This window comes from Nylanderia fulva, unplaced genomic scaffold (genome assembly GCF_048542155.1).
Source record: "Nylanderia fulva isolate GAGA-0341 unplaced genomic scaffold, ASM4854215v1 Scaffold47, whole genome shotgun sequence".
Classification (NCBI taxonomy): Eukaryota; Metazoa; Arthropoda; class Insecta; order Hymenoptera; family Formicidae; genus Nylanderia; species Nylanderia fulva.
In genome coordinates this window covers 642,610-661,421 of record NW_028190554.1, presented here as the reverse complement: position 1 = coordinate 661,421, position 18,812 = coordinate 642,610, and the positions used below count along the sequence as shown (strand labels likewise).

Here is an 18,812-nt window from a genome sequence, read left to right as displayed (position 1 = left end):
TGATTACCTTGATATTCGTTTGATGATCTTTCAAAGTCCATACCAGTTTCATATCTTTGTCCCGTATTTCTCTTGCCTCTCATGCCTTGAAAACCCATAGGTGCTCTTTTATCGGAATCCTTTTTGCCCCTCATTCCTTGAAAACCCATTGGTGCTCTCTTGTCGAAATCCATATCAGGATCCATGTAATAATCTATGTAATTTTCAAAGGCATTTTTCTTGCCTCTCATGCCCTAAAAAATGATTAAATGAATAATTAATGAAATTTCTGAAAATGTTTTCTGTTTTTATGCTATTATTAAATTGAACTAGAAAACAGAGTATTATTTATTTTTTTCGTAATAATTATGACAAAGTTATATTATTTTACACCATATTTTGTTTTTTTCTATAAAATATGTAAAATACATTGTTTTACAATTGAGCAAGTTACCTGAAAACCCATAACAGTTCGTTTCTCAAGTTCCTCGAGCTCGTCAAGCAATGCTTTCTTGCCTCTCATCCCCTGAAATCCCATGGGAGCCCTTTTCTCCCACTCTACCGGAAATTCTTTCAACTTGCCGCGGAATCCCATCGCGAGAAGTCTTTTTTCGTAATCTTCCGGATACTCGAAAAGGTATGTCTTTTTTCCCCTTGTACCATAAAAGCCCATCGCAGCCTTTTTTTCAATTTCATCATCTAACATCTATTTATATATACAAAATATATAATTTTTATTAGTAAAGTAGAATGTAATATAAGATAATAGTAATATAAAATGGAATGTAATATAAGAGGTAACATTTTAATTTTAAGAAAAGTAAATATTGCTAATTAAAAAAAGATTATATTTATACTTATTAAGATTAAATGTTCGCGAATGATTAAAGAATACTATTAAAAAGAATCTTATTTAAAGAATTTTGCATTTTATTATTATCTTAAATTCTCTTTAAGTGTAACAATTTAATAATTTAATTAATATCGAATATTTTCTTCTCGGACTTACTTCTGCTTTCTTTCCTCTCATTCCTTGAAATCCCATTGGTGCTCGTTTATAATATTCATCTTCTGAAATGATTTTCTTGCCTCTCATACCTTGAAAACCCATTGGTGCTCTTTTCTCGTCACGAAAGTAGGAATCTTCGAAATCAGGTGTCAAATAATCTTTTTTCCCTCTCATACCCTGAAATCCCATTGGAGCCCGCTTGTCAAATTCATCGTGCAAAAAATTATTTTCAATGTCAGGCGCGTTCGAATCCTTATTATCGCGCGTATCCTATAATTAATATATTTTATTTTTTTCCTCCTTTCTCTCTTATTTAGAAAGTAAGAATTAAGCAAAACGATTTCTTTTTCTCTTTTTTCTCGTATTAATTTTTAATAGAGAAGTAGCTTACTTGAAAATCCATTAGCGTTCTCTTGGACAATTTATTGTGTTCTGAGGACGTAGGGATGAGATTGTTTTTCCCGCGCATATCTTCTTGAAATTCCATAGATGTTTGTTTGGTAGATGTAGCATCGCTGGGAGATAATTCTTCCGCAAGCGACGAAGTAATCCAAACTGCCAGAACAAGAACTGAGTTGATAAGCATTCTGAAACATATTGAAAATAAATGGTCAATATCTGTAAAAAAACATTTATTGAGTTATTTATCTCTCACTTTAGTATTAGAAATTTAAACATGAATATATCTATCAAATTTTCATTAAGATTAAATAATACAAGTGCGCTAATCTCATTGTTGTATTTTGACGTACATGAAAGTCACTCTATATTAGGCTAAACTAATTTATCGATATGTGACGTAACTGCATTTGCCTGCATTATCAGGAACTTCTAGTCAAGGTTAATTATATAGTCCGGAAATTCACACAAATATTCAAGAAATGTCAACTCTAATCATGTACTCGTTCTTGTTATGGGTTGAAGCCCAATATAAGAAGTAATGAATAGATAGGCTAATATATTATATTTTTTAAATAATAAGAGAATTTTTAAATAAGAGAAATTAATATTTTATTTTGGTTAATTGTAGATATATAATTATTATTATTAGATATAATATTTTAATTGCATATTATAAAAAAGGATTTTTTTGGTAAGTTAATCTTCAGAAAGAAAAAGTTGATTATTTTTAATAAGTTTTTAATTTGAATTCTTTGTTTGCATCAATCGATATAAAATATTTTAACATATGAGCAACGAGCATGCAAATAAATTTTGCTGCTATTTTATATAAGAGATATATGTATAAAGATTAAAACACGCTTTCTGTATGATATATTATATGTTGTGCGTACAAGAAAATTTATCGCAAAAGAAAATTGCATTGCGAGGATATAATATTTTCACGAGAGTAAAACGTGTAAAATAAAAATGGTCGCCGAAAATTCAGGAGAATGTAAAAATGCTTTCATATTAAAATGAAATGTTATAAATGCGTGTTGCATTAAGAGGTTCTATTCTCAAAAAGAGAAAGAGATAGAAAGAAGGAGAGGGAAAGAGAGAAAGAGAGAAGGAATTCGAAGTTAAAAAGAAAAACGGTAAATCAAAAGAAATATTTATTAATTTGAAAAGAAGCGCATTCCTTTTAAAGAAAATTAAATGAATTTGAAGCATATTTAAATCTGAGAAGTAAGGTACTTCGTATGCTGATGTCGAATTTAAATACAAAAACCGACGACTTTCTTTCTAATTCCATTCTTGTCGTGCTTCTCAACAGATTATACAATTTTATACGGGTTTAAAAGTGCCGCTATCGTTCAAAGCAGAGGCTATAATTAGCGGATGGAAGGATAGGATAAAGGCATGCTTTTTTCAAAGCATTTCGCGCCACGGCAAGACCGAAGAATATCAATAAAAAAGTAGCCATCGAGAAATGAATAAGATACATTCCAGTTGTTAATCAAGAACGAGTTTTAAATATTCTTCTAATATAAAATTCTTGTAACAGACTTATTGGCACTTTCTGAGTTTGAGCAAAAAACATTTAAATACAACGAATATTTAAGTACTTAGATTTTGTTAATTATATTAAATATTAATTACACACACACATACAAATTGTTAATTATATAAATATAAAGAAATCTTAAAAATAATTAATTTTATTTAGCAGATTTACTGAAGTTAAGTTTTTAATATTGAATATCTTGCCATAATATTATTCTCGTATATAGAAGCATATAATAAGAAATAGATAAAATAGATCAATTATACGTGATATTTAAACACGCGACAGATATGTGTGTAAAAGCTAGCTCGACTGAACAACACTGTTTTGCTATATATTCATTTCTATTCATCCTTTTATGTTCTTATATTATCGTCATCGTGTTGTGTTGATCAATTCTAATTTAATATGTTTCTATTCAGCGCGATTCGATATCGTTCGTAAACATATGGCATTGACACGTTATATATGTATACGTCGCGTAAATATGTGAATGAATTAAATAATTTCTAGCGCGTTATCGTGTCGATGTAAAATCAACGCATTTTCTGACAAAACAATATAATAATTATGCATTACATTATTAAATATGGCAAAAATATACTATTGTCTACACACTTTTTCTAAATGAAGACGATAAGTTTTATTGATAGACATGAAGAAATAGATCAATTTTGTAGCTTATATTAAGGTAATTTTGTAGCTTATATTAAGGTAGATTTTTTTCATTATAAAGAAAGATTTTATTCATAAATAAAATTGTTTCCATCTTTTAATTTCCGTTTCGCGAATATACCTGAATAATCTACGGTTTTGTTTCTGTATCAATAGTCTGTCGTTGGCTGTCGCTAAATAGAAACATATGTATTACAACTTTAATTTTGAGTTGAAAATGTAGCATTTATTATAATCTTATTTATTATATTTTTTTATAAATTCTCTTATTTGAATCTTTTCCTGTGCTTAATTGATATAACATGTGACTTGCACTATTCTTCCAGTTACTCAGTTTTTGTTTTACAAATTAGTGATTAGACATATTAATTTTTTAAATAAAATTCACATTTTGCAATATATGTATCTACATAGTACATACTATGTATATACATAGTATATACATCTCAAATCAAATGCAAGTAATCGTATGTAAGTTTACGTATAGTTATGCAAGTATGCTTCAAGTTCTTAAACATACTAGTAATTTGTCCTACGGGCTAATTGATTTGCTTACGTAAATGAACGATAATATGCATGATATTATTGCAAAGGTCAACAATGTGCGGAAACTTGCAATCGGTGTCTGTATACCTATTATGCAACGCGCAATATAGATGTATAATATACCTATATACAATATTATACATCTATATTACGCAATAATAAATTTTTATTTCTATAGTGAAGTATTACATTAGTTTATTAATTCAGAATTCCCAAGATAATAAAAATTCGTTGGGAGACATATATATATGCACGCATCGATACGCAATTAACTCTTAACTATAATAATAAAAAAAAGGAATAAACAATTTTAAGGTACATTTATATGTATAAATGTCAACCGCAAGACCACTTTTTGGAATCATAAAAAACCTGGCAACCTGAGACGTATTAACGCGCGTACATTGTAAACTGTTGAGATGAGCCTCTTCGTCGCGCAAAATAAACGGAGCGAGAATTCTAGTTCGAAGAGGCATAAGACGTCGGGAACGTACCATGTCGGTATAGAGAAGATGAGAAGAGGTGCGGTACGATAAAAGCGGGATAAAGGGGTGGCGAAGACGTGAGATACTGCGACTGATGGGCGGCTGATGGGTGGTGGTGAGTCTGTTTCTCACCACCGACCGGTCACTCGTGTAATCGTTCTGAACAAGCTTGTCTTACACACGGTTATATTCCTTTAAAGATGACGATCGAGAATCTGACGTTTTCGCTTTCCTAATGTGTCGCGTACGCGTAATTTCCGAAATTTTATTCGCGACATTTGAAAAGATGTTCAATGAAATAATTACGTTCAAAATAAAATACATTTAGGATACATTTCTTTAACTTTAATTATCTTTATTGCAAATTAGATATATTGCGTATTAGATGTTAGATACTACGTAGATAATTTGAATTAAAAAATAAATTATTAAGTATAATTCTATTAAATAAATACAATAGATTAGGTTTGCAATTGAAAGTTTTAGTTTCCTGAAACTTATACACGGAGAGAATTTTCTCTTAGAATTTAAAATCATGGTAATTGTGGGACAATATGGTATTGGAAGAATTTTATGAGTTTCTCTCTGATTAATATTTACCACAATAAAAATATTAATATGTACATAGTAAAATTAATCGAACATATTTTATATCTTATTGTAATAGATATTAATATTTTTTATTGTGGTAAATATTAATCAAAGAAACTTTTATAAAATTCTTTCAATGCCATATTATTCCACAATTATCATGATTTTCAGGATAAATTCTAAGAGAAAATTCTCTCTGTGTACAATTCCGTTTATAAGTTAAAATAAAAAAGTTTAAATTTAAAATACTGTTGTATATTGATTATTTCTATTTATTAAAAGAGGAATACAGCAGAAAAAACGTCGTCAATTTAAAAAAATAATTAATTCTAACGATTTCCATAATTATTAAATAGCAATACGTTTAGAATAATTTTTTAGTAAAATGAGTAAAATAAAGTTATTTAAAATTTTGTTAACTTTTATGTTGAACATTGACATGTGTATCATATGTAACGCGGAAAGACTTCCTGTGTATTGATTGGAGTTTATCTATATACAGTCCATACACGTATAAAGAACAAGAACGCTTACTTGAACGATGAACTTTTATGAAAAAAAGAGAGATCGATAAAGAAACCGAGATAAATCTAAACAATACTCGAGGAGAAATTGCAATGAGAGAAAATCATTCACAGAGATGAGTCCCTTCATTGTCTATAAAAGTGCATTTATCTTTTCAAAGTAGTATGCCGTTGTATACATATAATGCAAAACAGTAATGTACAGTGCTACAAACCTACGTCATAAAAATTGTGTGTTCTATTTCCTTCTACATAAAAACTTGATTAATACCTGAAATTAATAGATAGATATAAATTTAATTTACTCAAGCCGTATATTGCTACATCTTTTTATTTCAAATAAAATAATGTATGTTATTTTGCGTACAAAATATATATTTTAGAATTAATTTAGTTAAAAACAAATATAAAATAATAAAAAATAAATTTTTATACGAAAAAAATAATATTAATTTAATTTATAATAAAATTATTTATAATAAAAAATATTCTTCTATAATAATTATATATATACATATAATAGCTTCGGCAAATATTTTTTTACATGCTTTAAAAAAATGATGAAAATATAAATGTGACATATAGAAATTTTATATGTCATATATTATTAAGTCAATATCTTTTTTTTTAAAAATAAAGAGGCTTTATTCTTTGTTCGCCTACGCGCATCGGCACTGTTACTTCGATCATTGCACATATGAAGGCGAACGAAAGGAAATTACTTTATACTAGTAAAGATTTTTTGATTAAATACCTATTCTTAATAAATAATTTTTATTTTGTATTTAATAATATAAGTAAGTAATTTTTTGTGTATATGCATTTAATATTGGTGTTATTATTTGAGAGATTTATGTCTTGATTTATTTCATTTTTAAATTCTATATAAGAAATACAGTGTAATCAGAAGAATAATTTTTCTAAAAGCACGTACGTCTTACGATATTCTACAAACTTTTTTAATTTCAGAAACTGAATAAAAATCCGGATTTTTAAAAGTATTAACAAGTTTTCTAATTGACAATTTCTTTACACTATTATTTTGTACTTATATAAAAGATCAATATTAAGTTTCTTTAATTCTTCATCTTTTCCGAGTATTTCAATTTTCATTTAAATAAGACAATTATAACGCGAACGCTCTATTCAATGAAACAATTAAAAACTCACCTTTTATAAGCTGCTGACAACTCTCTTAATTACAAGAAATGCAAAAAAAATGTATAACTTTGATCAAATAAAGAGAAAAAATCGCTACACAAAGCACAGTAAAATTATATCGTTAAAAAGCATAATATTTCGAGCGATATATTCCATTACGTTATATCTACAATTTAATTAATGGTTGTCTGCAAGAGAAAAATTAAACATTTTTGAATAAAGTGTTTAACATATTTACAGTTAAGCGTGGGCGCATTTATTGATAATTTCCATATTATTTAATCACTTGAGATATCTTAATATTATTAGAAGTACAGTTTGACTTAACTTTGTTATACAAATATTACTAGTTTTGGAAGATGTCTAGCTATCGTGTAAATGCAACATAGAGGAAGCAGGATCTTCTGATGTGATACACGATACATATATGATACATATATAACATCAATATAATGCATATGTAGATAACAATTGAATTTCTAGAATCTAACGAGAGCTTATAACGGAAAATTTTCTTATCAATTTTAACGAAATATATTTTTAGAAATACGTTTTATCTAACGATTTATTTTCAAAATTATTACGTATATGTATATATACATATAAATTTTTAATTTTAAATAAATAATATTTTTAAATTAAAAATTAAAAGTAAAATATACAATTTATGTATTTTTTTTTTAACTAAAAAGTATAGTCTACATTTGCAGGATATTAAATAAATTTATCAAACTTTCACATTTACAATTTTTCGAAAAATATAGAAAAAAATGATATGCTATGACGACACTTCGTATATATTTCTAAATGATGTTGTTCTGTAGATAATTTATCTTGTTGAATAGTAACTCAGTAACTTGTTGAATAGTGTCATATATATACATATATGAAGTAACTTCGCGTGATAGTTGAAGACTAAGTAAGACGCGTGAATGTTCTACGCTTCCGACATAATGGAACTTTTGAGATTGATATCTAATACAAAGTAGAAACTTCACGTGGAGAATAATAAGTATTATCTTATGGATTTAATAAGAATAGATCTTGATATCTGTATATTGAATAGATATGACATCTATTAAATATTAGTTTAAATTGCATTTGTTGTTAATTTTGTTAATTTAAATTATATATATTTATTATAGAATATAATTCTAAAATATGCAAATTTTCAAAAATTTTTATATGTATTTCAGTTTTCTTGCCATACATTATTTTACAAAATTATACTAGTAAAAGTAGTTTAAATATCTAAAGAGCTACTACACTGGTACGCTATTATAATCTGATATAATCCGATAACGCGGGATAATCCTATTTCTATTCATGAATACGAATGAATGTTCTATGTAAACGTCACTATAGTGTCAACAGTTAGTATGTAAGATAACGTAAGCGAGAGAATTAACAAAGTTCATGAAATTCAGTTCTTTAATTTTGAGTTGTCATATTTCTACATGATAAAAGATGTATTAAAATAAACTGTTTTTCTTTATAAACTTCTTTATAAACTTTTATTCACAGGAAAACTTGATTAAACTAGAGATCAAGTAATTAAAACAAATATTAGACAATATGATGAATAATAAAATCGATAATTTTTTTGATAATTTATTATTATCTAAAAGTATATATTTTTTTTAAATTTATTGATATAAGTAAAATATAAACTGAAAAAATAATCTTAATTTAAAAATTAAGTAAAAGAAAATTTTATTATTAATGTCCTATAGAGAGTGAATATGTTCTCGTGTTTCTCGCAAAAAGAGAACATAAGTAATTGCATTGTACGACATCGAATAAATATTAACTGTGCATCGGATGTGTGCACGTGCTAGGTATGTTAGGTATATTTGTGATACAAAAAACAGCTCGTTCCGACTCGTTTCTCGCACGTTTCTCACACCTGTAATCAATCTTATACCATTTCCTCTAGGATTTCTGCTCACGTCACTAGAGTTAAGAATGATCTTTGCTTCTGCCGTTACATCTATTACAATGCTTACTACGCATATTCTGCAATAGTATTCTAATTTTAGTTTCTGGTGGTTACGAGATCAATCAATTATACATTATATAAAAGAATCGAAAAAATAAGAATAGAATACGTTAGCTCTCGCGAGATAGAGAAATAATTAAATAGAATGTATGCAAATGGAATTTTGCCATTTTTGCATTTTTCGACATGCTAGTATAATAATGTATATATTTCCTTTCTCTCTCTCTTACACACACACACACACACATTCATTGTTTAGCATATTATTTAAAAATTTGTAACTATATCGATTATTATAATTAATAATTTAGGAGGGATATATTTCTACTTGTCAAAATATTATAATAATATATATAATTAAAATAAGCAAGAATTAATTTTGATCAAATATGAATTAAGATCATGCTCGTGAAGATAGTTATATATTATTACATACTAATTCTATAAATGGCTCCATTGTAACATTATACTATACCTATAAGCTGTTATGTTTAATACCATGCATAATGAATTGAATTATTTTTAGTAAACTGTATACAAATGCATTAAATTACATATTAAATTAGAATGATGTGTATTGCAAACAGCGCTATTGTAGAAGCCAACAGTAATTAAACGACATATTAATAGTCATGACTAATATCTTCAATAAGCTCTATAGTACTCTGCTACAGTATTATCATTTACATCGAGTGACAAATTCTTGCAAATGACAAGGATGGTGTTAATCCTTGAGTACTAAATGGATCCACAGACATATGAAGTGAAATATAAGCTTATATTTGTAGTTTAGAATTAATGTATCTTGTATCACTTTTGTCTTCCTTAATATTTATTTCTCAACAGCATTTTATATAAACGACTTAACGAATGAATAATCAAAGAGTTATATAAAACAGAAATATTATTTTTTACTCGAAAAGAATTTATTTTCCATTAAATTTAAAAACTCGTTTTCTCACAAACGGTGAATTGCTCTTAAAGCGTTCGATTAAAGCGGCGCTAGCGAATAAAGAAACTTCTCTTTGGCATAAAAACGTAAGGAAATGTAGCGAGGAAATAAGTTAGAGATATCGTACACCATATCTAAAAAGAGTGTACCGAGAGGGCGAAGAAAAGGTTGTTTCCGATTGGAACGAGTTTGGCGTTTTCTGATTGGAAAGAATGAAACTGCTATTTCTTGTTTCGTAATGATGAAGGACAGATTTGGAATGAGATGATGCGATAAGAGATATGTGGTAATACTATCAGTAACTTGCCAATCGGAAAACCGTAAAGATATATGTTACGTGATATCTGTCCAATTTAATCAGGAAATATTTGTCTCTTAAAGAGCGTCATAGAACTATATTGATTATTATTTGATGCTACAATCCTATGTAATGACAATTCTGAGTTCGACCGTATCTAATTGCCTTTTTATCTGCTCGTAAAGCTGGTAAAAAATATTTAAAACTATAAATATTTTCTGTATATTATAAATATTTTGATTAAAATTAAAATTTTTTATGCAATTTTAGTTGGTACTGCAATGGGAGGCATTGTTAATTTTAACTTTATTTCTCATAGTATCGATAGCAAAAATAGATCGATAGTAAGTGAGTTGAATATTTAGCTTAATTTCTCGTATTTGTGGTTCTTCGCCAAATTTTCTGTTTACAACAGTATGGTTAAATTCATAGCTCATTCATCATTCGATATTTTTCATAGATCAAGAAGAAGAACACTCAAGGAGAATCATTTGAATTCACATATATTCACGTAAAATTATATAATTGTATAAGATAATTTCACATATATTCACGTATATTTGTTGCATGGGATAACTAAATAGAAAGTGACAATACAACTATATTTATTTCAGTATAGCCAAGTTTGACAAATTAAACAGTTATACTTCAAAAGCGTTAAGGTTACGAGTAAATTCTGAAATTGATGATTTTATGAACAAAAGTACTAATTATAAGAAGACTGTAGAAGTACGAAGAAATACGGACTTATACAAAAGCAAATTAAAGGTTATTCCGTTTGTTATAAATTTTTATAATTTTCTTTTTATACCGCTTTATTGTAACATTGAAGCTTCAATAATAATAATTGAAGTTTTAATAGTCATAAACGCTCTGAAAAGATACATGGACATCCAGCTATAACCTCACGTAATGATCTTTCGCAAGTCAAGCTCAATTGCTATTCTCTCCATTTAACGTATTCGTTAGAAAGTTTTAATATCGAGACATTATTTTATTGACGTCATATTTTAAAATTTTATTGACAAAGTTTGGTTAAACTTTGTACAGTATCTCTTTTTTATCGAAAGCAAACACGTTTTGTAAAAATTAAAAATAAAAATTCGTAATGTGCATGGTATATTAATATACTTTTAACATTTGTAGTGAATATTGATATACTTTATTTTTAATATTTTACGCTCCGTTTAAAACATTTCAATATTTATAATAAATTATAATAAACTTTTTTTTAATTTATTGCATTAATATTTAAAATAAATTAACTATACCAAAATAATACATATGATATAAGATGTTATATTGGGTTGTAGGTTAACATATTATATCATCCATAGCTAGAAGGATATCTATTAGAATATCTAAAAGGATAGCTAGTAAATGTGATACAAATTTATTATTACATACATTGAAATATTCATTTTTATGGGAATTAAAAAAGTTCTTTTTCTCTCTCTCTCTCTCTCTCTTTTGCGTCATTTCGAAAAATATATTTTGTACAGCTTACGGCGTGTTGTGTAAAAGTGCGTTGACGGGTTTAAAAGTTTTAACGACAGCTGAGTAACCGAAAGGCCGTCGAGAAAGTCGATAAATAGAATTCCCACGACACACAATGTTACGATTTCTACGGGATGTCAGCGTACTCTATATACAATGAGAGGCTTTTAAACTTTCGGATTCAATGACGCTCAAGGTGTTCCCCAAAATTAAAGATGAAAAATATTTATGCGGAATTTGTTTGCCAAGAGAGTTTACTCTTTTATAATGAAAACTAAACAAGCTTGGTTTACCCACTGTATTTTGATAATTGCATTGTTATATCTAAGAGAGAAAGCAGAAAAAGACATTTTTTGATTATCAAATTTTTTTTTAATTAATTACTCTAAAATAAAGGATACAATAAATGTATTTTAATTTCTCAATAGATATCTTTCCAATTACATAGACTCTGTATCAAGAGCCGATTTTGATAGTACCCAGATAGAGCTCATTTTGATTTTTTTTATATTTAATTAATTCTTTATACTTTCAAAATATCGTAACGATATCATTAAAAGTTTTCTGTAAAACTCGAAACGCGCCACCTCCGAGTGTAAAAGATTAAGTAGACAAGTATAATAGCAAAAGTATGTAAAAATATATTTAAAGTTTTCTACAAAGAAAACTCAATATATTAGAAAAAGAAAAATTAAATTATATAAATTTTAAAATTATGTTTATATATATAATTTACAATTAATCAAAATTGTCTACAAAATATGTTTTATAAATTATTTAATATGTAATTTAATCATAGTTTGTTAATTTAAAAGATTTTATTTAATTACTTTAATATATAGTTAACTTTAATCAAATACATTTTTTAAAATTAAATTTGTTATAATTAAAAATATGACTACAATAAAAAAATTTTGTTTAATCACGTTAAAAAATGACACTATTTAAATGTGTTTTATGATGTACAATGAAAAGATTACGGCGAGCGAATGTTGGAAGAACGTGCTTCGTAATCAGTGGTTGTTAGTGGTACAAGGAATTGTAATAATAATCGTAATTCTTACTATGGGAATGTGGATGAGATATGAATGTAAAGAGGACATTGTTGATGACAATTTTATGACATCGTGGCATTCAGTTATTGAACAATTACAAGAAACTATTATCGAAATTGGAACGGAATTACGGTATTTATATGTTCACAAATTGTTCTAAAGTTTGAATATTATTATTATTATTAAATCAAAATTAAACGTACAATACTTGGAAATATATCAATTACTTTTTTATCTATCAAAAATAATTTTTTATGATAATAAATACACAAATCAACTTAAAATTAAAATTAAAGGGATCCTAAACGGTTGGCTAAACTCCGACAAATGCTTTGAGAAGTCAGTTGTTTTTTTCCTTTTTTATCGACAAAATATGAGATTAGATAAACTATAAATCTATTTATTGGCTATACGGATTGTTTTTTACCTGAATTTAGAATAGCTTCGCCCTTTGTTAATATTAATACTTTAATTTGTACAGGACGATTTATCAATCTGTATATAATCTCATATTTCTTGATTACAGAATTAGAATTTATAATTCTGTAATCAAGAAATATGAGACTATACAGATTGTGATAAATCTTTTTCGTGTACAAATTAAAGCATTAATATTAACAAAGGGCGAAGCGTTCTAATTTTAGGTAAAAAACAATTCGTATAGCTAATAAATAGATTTATAGTTTATCTAACCTCATATTTGGTCGATAAAAAGGAAAAAAACAACTGACTTCTCCAAAGCATTCGTCGAAGTTCGGCCAACCATTTAGGATCTCCTTAAATTAAAGCTTTCTTAATTACAGACCGTGTTACGATACTGAAACAGATACGCAACAAAAAAGAAGAGCAAGCATCTTAAAGCGAAAACGTATCTTTTTAAATGAATAACTAATGTGCTTTACTTATGAAAGAAAATAAAATCAAATAAATATATTTTTTTATTTTTTTATCATATTTTTTTATATAAATAAATATAGATATATTAATGATAATATGATATAATATTATGTTGCAAGCGGAAATTATAGTGGTTTATTTAATTTTATAGAAATATTGGCAAGATTTATAAAAATTTGGTTATTATTATTTAATATAAAAACAGTTAATCTCGGCTCGAATTATTGTGTTACAATAAAAATAAAATCTCAACGGCAATCGGAGCCTGTGCGGAAATATTATTATTTAATTATTTTTTATATATATTATATTTTGTTGTAGAAATAATACGTGAACAATTTTAATTCATAAAATATTAATCATACAAACTATATTGTTTTTTTTTTTAATTTTCTGCTTCGTTGTTTCATGTGTTTAACATCCTCCAAAGAAATTATTCATATCAATAAAGCAACGTTGTCATTTCAAAAGGTTCTCTCAAAAATCAATGCTAGTTTCATCGGCATCGATCCATTGTAACATTTGACATTTTACAACCCAACATAAATTGATGAAGCATTATTTATATAGAAGTTTTCCAGATTTGATTAAACAATATATTATTATCAACAAATTAAAAAATCTACAATTATAGCGCTTGAATATAATTAAAAAATGTAAAGCATTGCAATAATATTGACGATTAGCTTGGTAATATCGTTTCTCATTATGTAAATTTTATAAACCGCGCTTTTTCTGAAATTTTTAATCGGTTATAAAAGTAAATATTAGTTGTTTGATCAAATATAAACAAAAAAGAAAAACAGTTATTTGGCGCGCTGTTTACCTTATGTATCAAATTATAAATTTTCAGTGCTGGATTTTTCCAATTAAAGGAGATATCAAGCCAATTAAGAAATATGAAAAATTGGTGTGGCATATTTAAATTAACGAGATATTTTTATAATTTTAATGAAAAAAATTAATAAAAAATATTTTGATTATGATTCGTCTAAAGTCTAAAAAGATATAAAAAAATGTTTAAACTTGCTTTTTTGTGTTTTATTTGAATTGTAGATTGATGACTAGGTTAATGCACACGAGAATATTCGAAAGCATAGTAAAGCATTATCATTCCTGTATATACTTTAATAATATCGTCACCCATGCTTTCTTTTACACAATATGCATATATAATTTCAGCTGCTCGATATTAAAAGATAATCACCAAATAAATTGCAAAGTTTCTAAAATTTTGACAGCGATGTAAGATACGTCATCAGTGTGTCATAACTAACTGAAAATAAATTAGTCGTCCGTTAATTTGTTAAATTAAATTATTAATTTTAACAAAAAGTTTAAAAACACTTTTTCAATTTTTCACGTAATACTCATTTATTGTACATAAAATATACACAAACAAAAACGATTAATAAATGTTATAGTATAAAAGATAAAAAATTATGGCAATATATTGATCAATCATTAATGAAAATTAATAGCTCTCACTTTTCACATGGTGTCACTTTTTACGAGACATGTAATTAATGTAATACAACTGACATATCTGAGGTTTATTTCTATTTATGTGTGTATTTATATATGTATGTATGTATATATGCATGTTTTCTTTTTTATTTATTTATTAATTGAAATTACTTTTGCTATTCATATAAATCATAAGCAAAAATATTACTGAAAATGAGCGTTATTAAAGCAAATAGTATATATGCTTAAATAATTTATTGTTAATTAACATATGCTTAAATAAGTTATTGTATATATTGCTACATCTCGCATTTTTATACCATGAATAGAATGTCTCAAAATTTTATGATCTTACAATAATTTATATATTAAATTCAAACGTCGTTGTAGAAAACATCGATCATATTTCTATGACTATATTCACGACTAAATCGTATGCGTTAGCGTTATCGAAAATAAAAGGTATCGTAGAATTTTTAAACAGTCTAACCTTACACTGTTGCGAACTCTTGAGTCCTGTGAACGATCAACATCAACACTAATATGTGGATAAGCAAAATATATTTAAATCTCTATCTAAAGAAATGTGATGCATCGCACACTATATATTATTCGAGAAGTTTGTAAACGCACGCTGCTACATCGTTACGTTTTGAGTCGCGCGTGTGGTTATAATAATTAATATAAATTAATATAAATAATGTCGAAAAATGAAAAAGTAAAATGTATCAACGGTAACAAAAGTCAGAAGGATATTCAGTGGTTTAAAAATTATGAAAAGCATAGAAGAACCAATCATCTTGAGAATCTGAAGGACAAAGATATATTGAATTACATTAAGGATGTCGAACAAAATTGTCGCCTCGAGGTAAGCAGCGGCGACGAGGATTATGCTGGCACGAAAAGGTCTAGCAACTGCAGCGTAAGGTATTCAGATACACGGTTTAAATCATTAAAAAAAATAGAATCTAGGGTAAAGTTGAAGAAAAATAAAAATGTAGCTGCTTTGGAAAAAAAGATCAAATGGTCCTCCAGTCGTAACACTGTGGATGCTTGCAATTATTGCTGTCCGTCGCAAAAATCTCATTTCTACAGCAATCCTGATTTTACCTTACATGAAAATTCTAAAAAATATTTAAATACTGCCGCTAAAAAATCTACGTATTTAAAGCCATCGAGTAAAGGAAATTCCTACAAGTATCGCGAATCTTCACCGAGATTTTATGGTTCGTATTCCAGAATAGATCACAAAATGTGGCCAGCAGTTACCGAAACGACCAGTTTCGAGGTTATTAAAAACTCAAAATCTCAAGATGGATTCTTTCCTGAATCCAGAATTAACGGCTCTAGAATAGTCGACAGAAATTCCGCAAGAATTCAAACGTTTAAATCGTTGCGTAGGAAAAAATTTAATAAGTCGATTCATCCAAATATCATGCCTTTTCACAAGAAGATGAAAGAAAAAAATTGTGTCGACGAACAAAAGGTAGATACACGAAGAAAGCAATTTAACGAAGAGAGTGACGTCAGCGACTTTACAAATCAACAGTCCCTTAATCAATTTTATTCTGGCCGAAGTAAAACAGCCGCGCTTTCTCATCATGCTCCAATGCAGACCCTGGATTACAGGGAACGTAATATTTCCGGATATCGTTATCCCGTAAAGAGATCCAGACAACCGACTTCTTGGACTCTAAATTCGCGATCCAACAGGTTGATGGGGTTGCCTGAGACGAGTTCGCCACAGTGGCGGACTTCGCGATGGGAGAACGAAGTGGGATCTCCCCTCAAAGCGTCCACCTCCATTATGGGAACGTTAATCGATAGGAATTACCGACGAGCACGAGAGTCGAAGTACAAGAATAACACGAATCAACAGCGACGAGAGTCGGGCGTTTTAGGAGAATGTGGGTTGCCGTGTTATCGCAGGCCGGATTTCTTAAGAGAACCCGGCAAATTGTGCGAAATGGTACGCACTAATGAGAATAAGCAATGGCTCGGTTGTTGTTGCGAGGACACCGAGCAAGACGAAACCATCGATTGTTCGAGATATTGTCGTTGCCGAGAAAACGTAAACGATTCTGCCCAGCATAATTATCGGCCGCAATATGAGAGCACCCGTCGATCAAATACGAATAAACGGATCAATTACGAGAGGGAAATTTCGGTTCGAAAATCTAAATCAGTGCAGTCGAAAGGAGATCTGCGACATGAGACGGTATATGACGATTCCGCGTTCAACAGATCTGAGACAATCTCCGATCACGTCAAGAGAAATGATTTTGGTGATAAGATCGAATTGGAAGATTTTAAGTCGCAAGCATCATTACCGGATGATTCGGCATATCAAACGCTCCGTGACGACTCGAATGAATTAGCTCGAGAGTATAAATTGAGCAATGATCTGAAAAACAGCGGAGAAGAAACGATAGAAGCGCGGAAAGTGTTAGGAAAAAAGGCTACCAGGAGATATCCCTCGGGCAAAGAATTATCTTCCGAGACAAGAAAAACCTCTAGCAAAATCGCATCGGAAAATTTGAGAGAGGTATTAAGACGCGATGCTGCAGAATCTACGTGCGAATGCAAGGAACTCTTCCATGATCCTCCAGCGGCATGTCTGACTGGTTCTTGCACTTGCATCGGGAGTAACGGGAATGCTGAAAGAAGCGACAACAATTCATCGCGAAGGACATCAACTGTCTACTGCTGCTGCTCATCATCTTCTCTTTACGACGAGACAGATCCGGTAAAGAAACTGGAATCTTTCTGCGAGAGAGTGAAGGCGGTAAATCAGGACGTATTTCGCAAGACATCGAAGTCCACTTTTTCTAACGCAGCGAGAAGTAACGCGCAACGATATTCGTACGGCGACGAGCAGAATCGATCCGAGATTAGCACCGAGACGGCCACCCGAGTCTCAAGGCCCATCGAGAGAGAATGGTTAACGGATCCTACTCGTCCTGAAACTCGGCAAACCGAAGCACAGTCGTGGCAAGACAAGTCTGGAGAGGATTCTCATTTATCCGCCGCGAGGAGAGGCCAGGGCCTCCCTTAACACTCTACAAACAATCGTCGAATATAAACTGCCGAGTGAAGGGCGACGTTAGCAAGGGATTTTGCTACAGTGTGACATACGTGCAAAAATTTGTAAGTCCATCGTGGATGCCAAATTTATCGGCGCAAGTCCTTTCGTTGGAGACGGACGACGAATGCGACTGTTCCACCGATTACGGCTGACTCGCCGATGGATCCGATTGATATCGTCTCTTTCAGGATGTTTCAAGATGTAGTTATGTATGGAGCAATTGCGTTAATGAAATAGTACGGATGCATCCTTATGTTGAACATAAACTTCGTTTTATTTCGGCGATTAAATGCAAAATTAAATCGAATCACGATTGATTAGAAAAATTGTTTTATGAGAGGACACAATTTTAAGAGATAAAATAAATATTTCGTGAAATTCTTTATTGCTAGATTTTCGGTCCGCAAAAATTATAATAAGAACGTACAATTTAGACAATATATTTTGATGACTGTATATTTGATATAATAGCTTTTTAAAAAAATATACAATATTTAACATTTCTAATTTTTTTTTCAGTAGAAAGTTTAAAGTGGAAATAATGTGTATTATTTTGTATTGTAAATGGCAAATTTTATTAATACAATAATATATATACATATATAAATTATTTTATTAGATAAATAAAAATAGAAAAATGAGAA

At 28.8% G+C, this 18,812-nt stretch overlaps 3 protein-coding genes across 4 annotated transcripts in view; 2 read left to right on the top strand and 1 right to left on the bottom strand.

Moving 5' to 3' along the window:
* Positions 1–18,812, top strand: part of LOC114937858 (COMM domain-containing protein 4) — a 113,595-nt gene that overhangs the window by 10,864 nt on the left and 83,919 nt on the right. The window lies entirely within an intron of this gene.
* The window catches only part of Tk (tachykinin), a 57,132-nt gene that overhangs the window by 4,883 nt on the left and 33,437 nt on the right, over positions 1–18,812 (bottom strand). For both annotated transcript variants that reach the window (XM_029311520.2, XM_085486709.1), the window contains exons 2-5: positions 1,380–1,575; positions 989–1,258; positions 434–685; positions 8–233 (exon numbers count right to left, since the gene is read on the bottom strand). In XM_029311520.2, the coding sequence (XP_029167353.2) occupies positions 8–233; positions 434–685; positions 989–1,258; positions 1,380–1,574 (943 nt within the window). In that variant the 5' untranslated portion in view covers position 1,575. The remainder of the gene's footprint in view (positions 1–7; positions 234–433; positions 686–988; positions 1,259–1,379; positions 1,576–18,812) is intronic.
* LOC146721464 (uncharacterized) lies at positions 10,584–13,607 on the top strand. Its single transcript, XM_085486691.1, has 4 exons — positions 10,584–10,678; positions 10,782–10,935; positions 12,640–12,851; positions 13,523–13,607. The coding sequence occupies exons 1-4, from the start codon at positions 10,584–10,586 to the stop codon at positions 13,605–13,607; spliced, it is 546 nt and encodes a 181-aa protein (XP_085342817.1).

Excerpts from the sequence above, each read along its gene's own strand:
- LOC146721464 (XM_085486691.1), top strand. The coding sequence starts at position 10,584 with ATGGTTAAATTCATAGCTCATTCATCATTCGATATTTTTCATAGATCA. Across the intron at positions 10,679-10,781 it reads TTGAATTCACATATATTCAC|TATAGCCAAGTTTGACAAAT; the intron begins GTAAAATTATAT and ends TATTTATTTCAG. Across the intron at positions 10,936-12,639 it reads TATACAAAAGCAAATTAAAG|ATTACGGCGAGCGAATGTTG; the intron begins GTTATTCCGTTT and ends TACAATGAAAAG.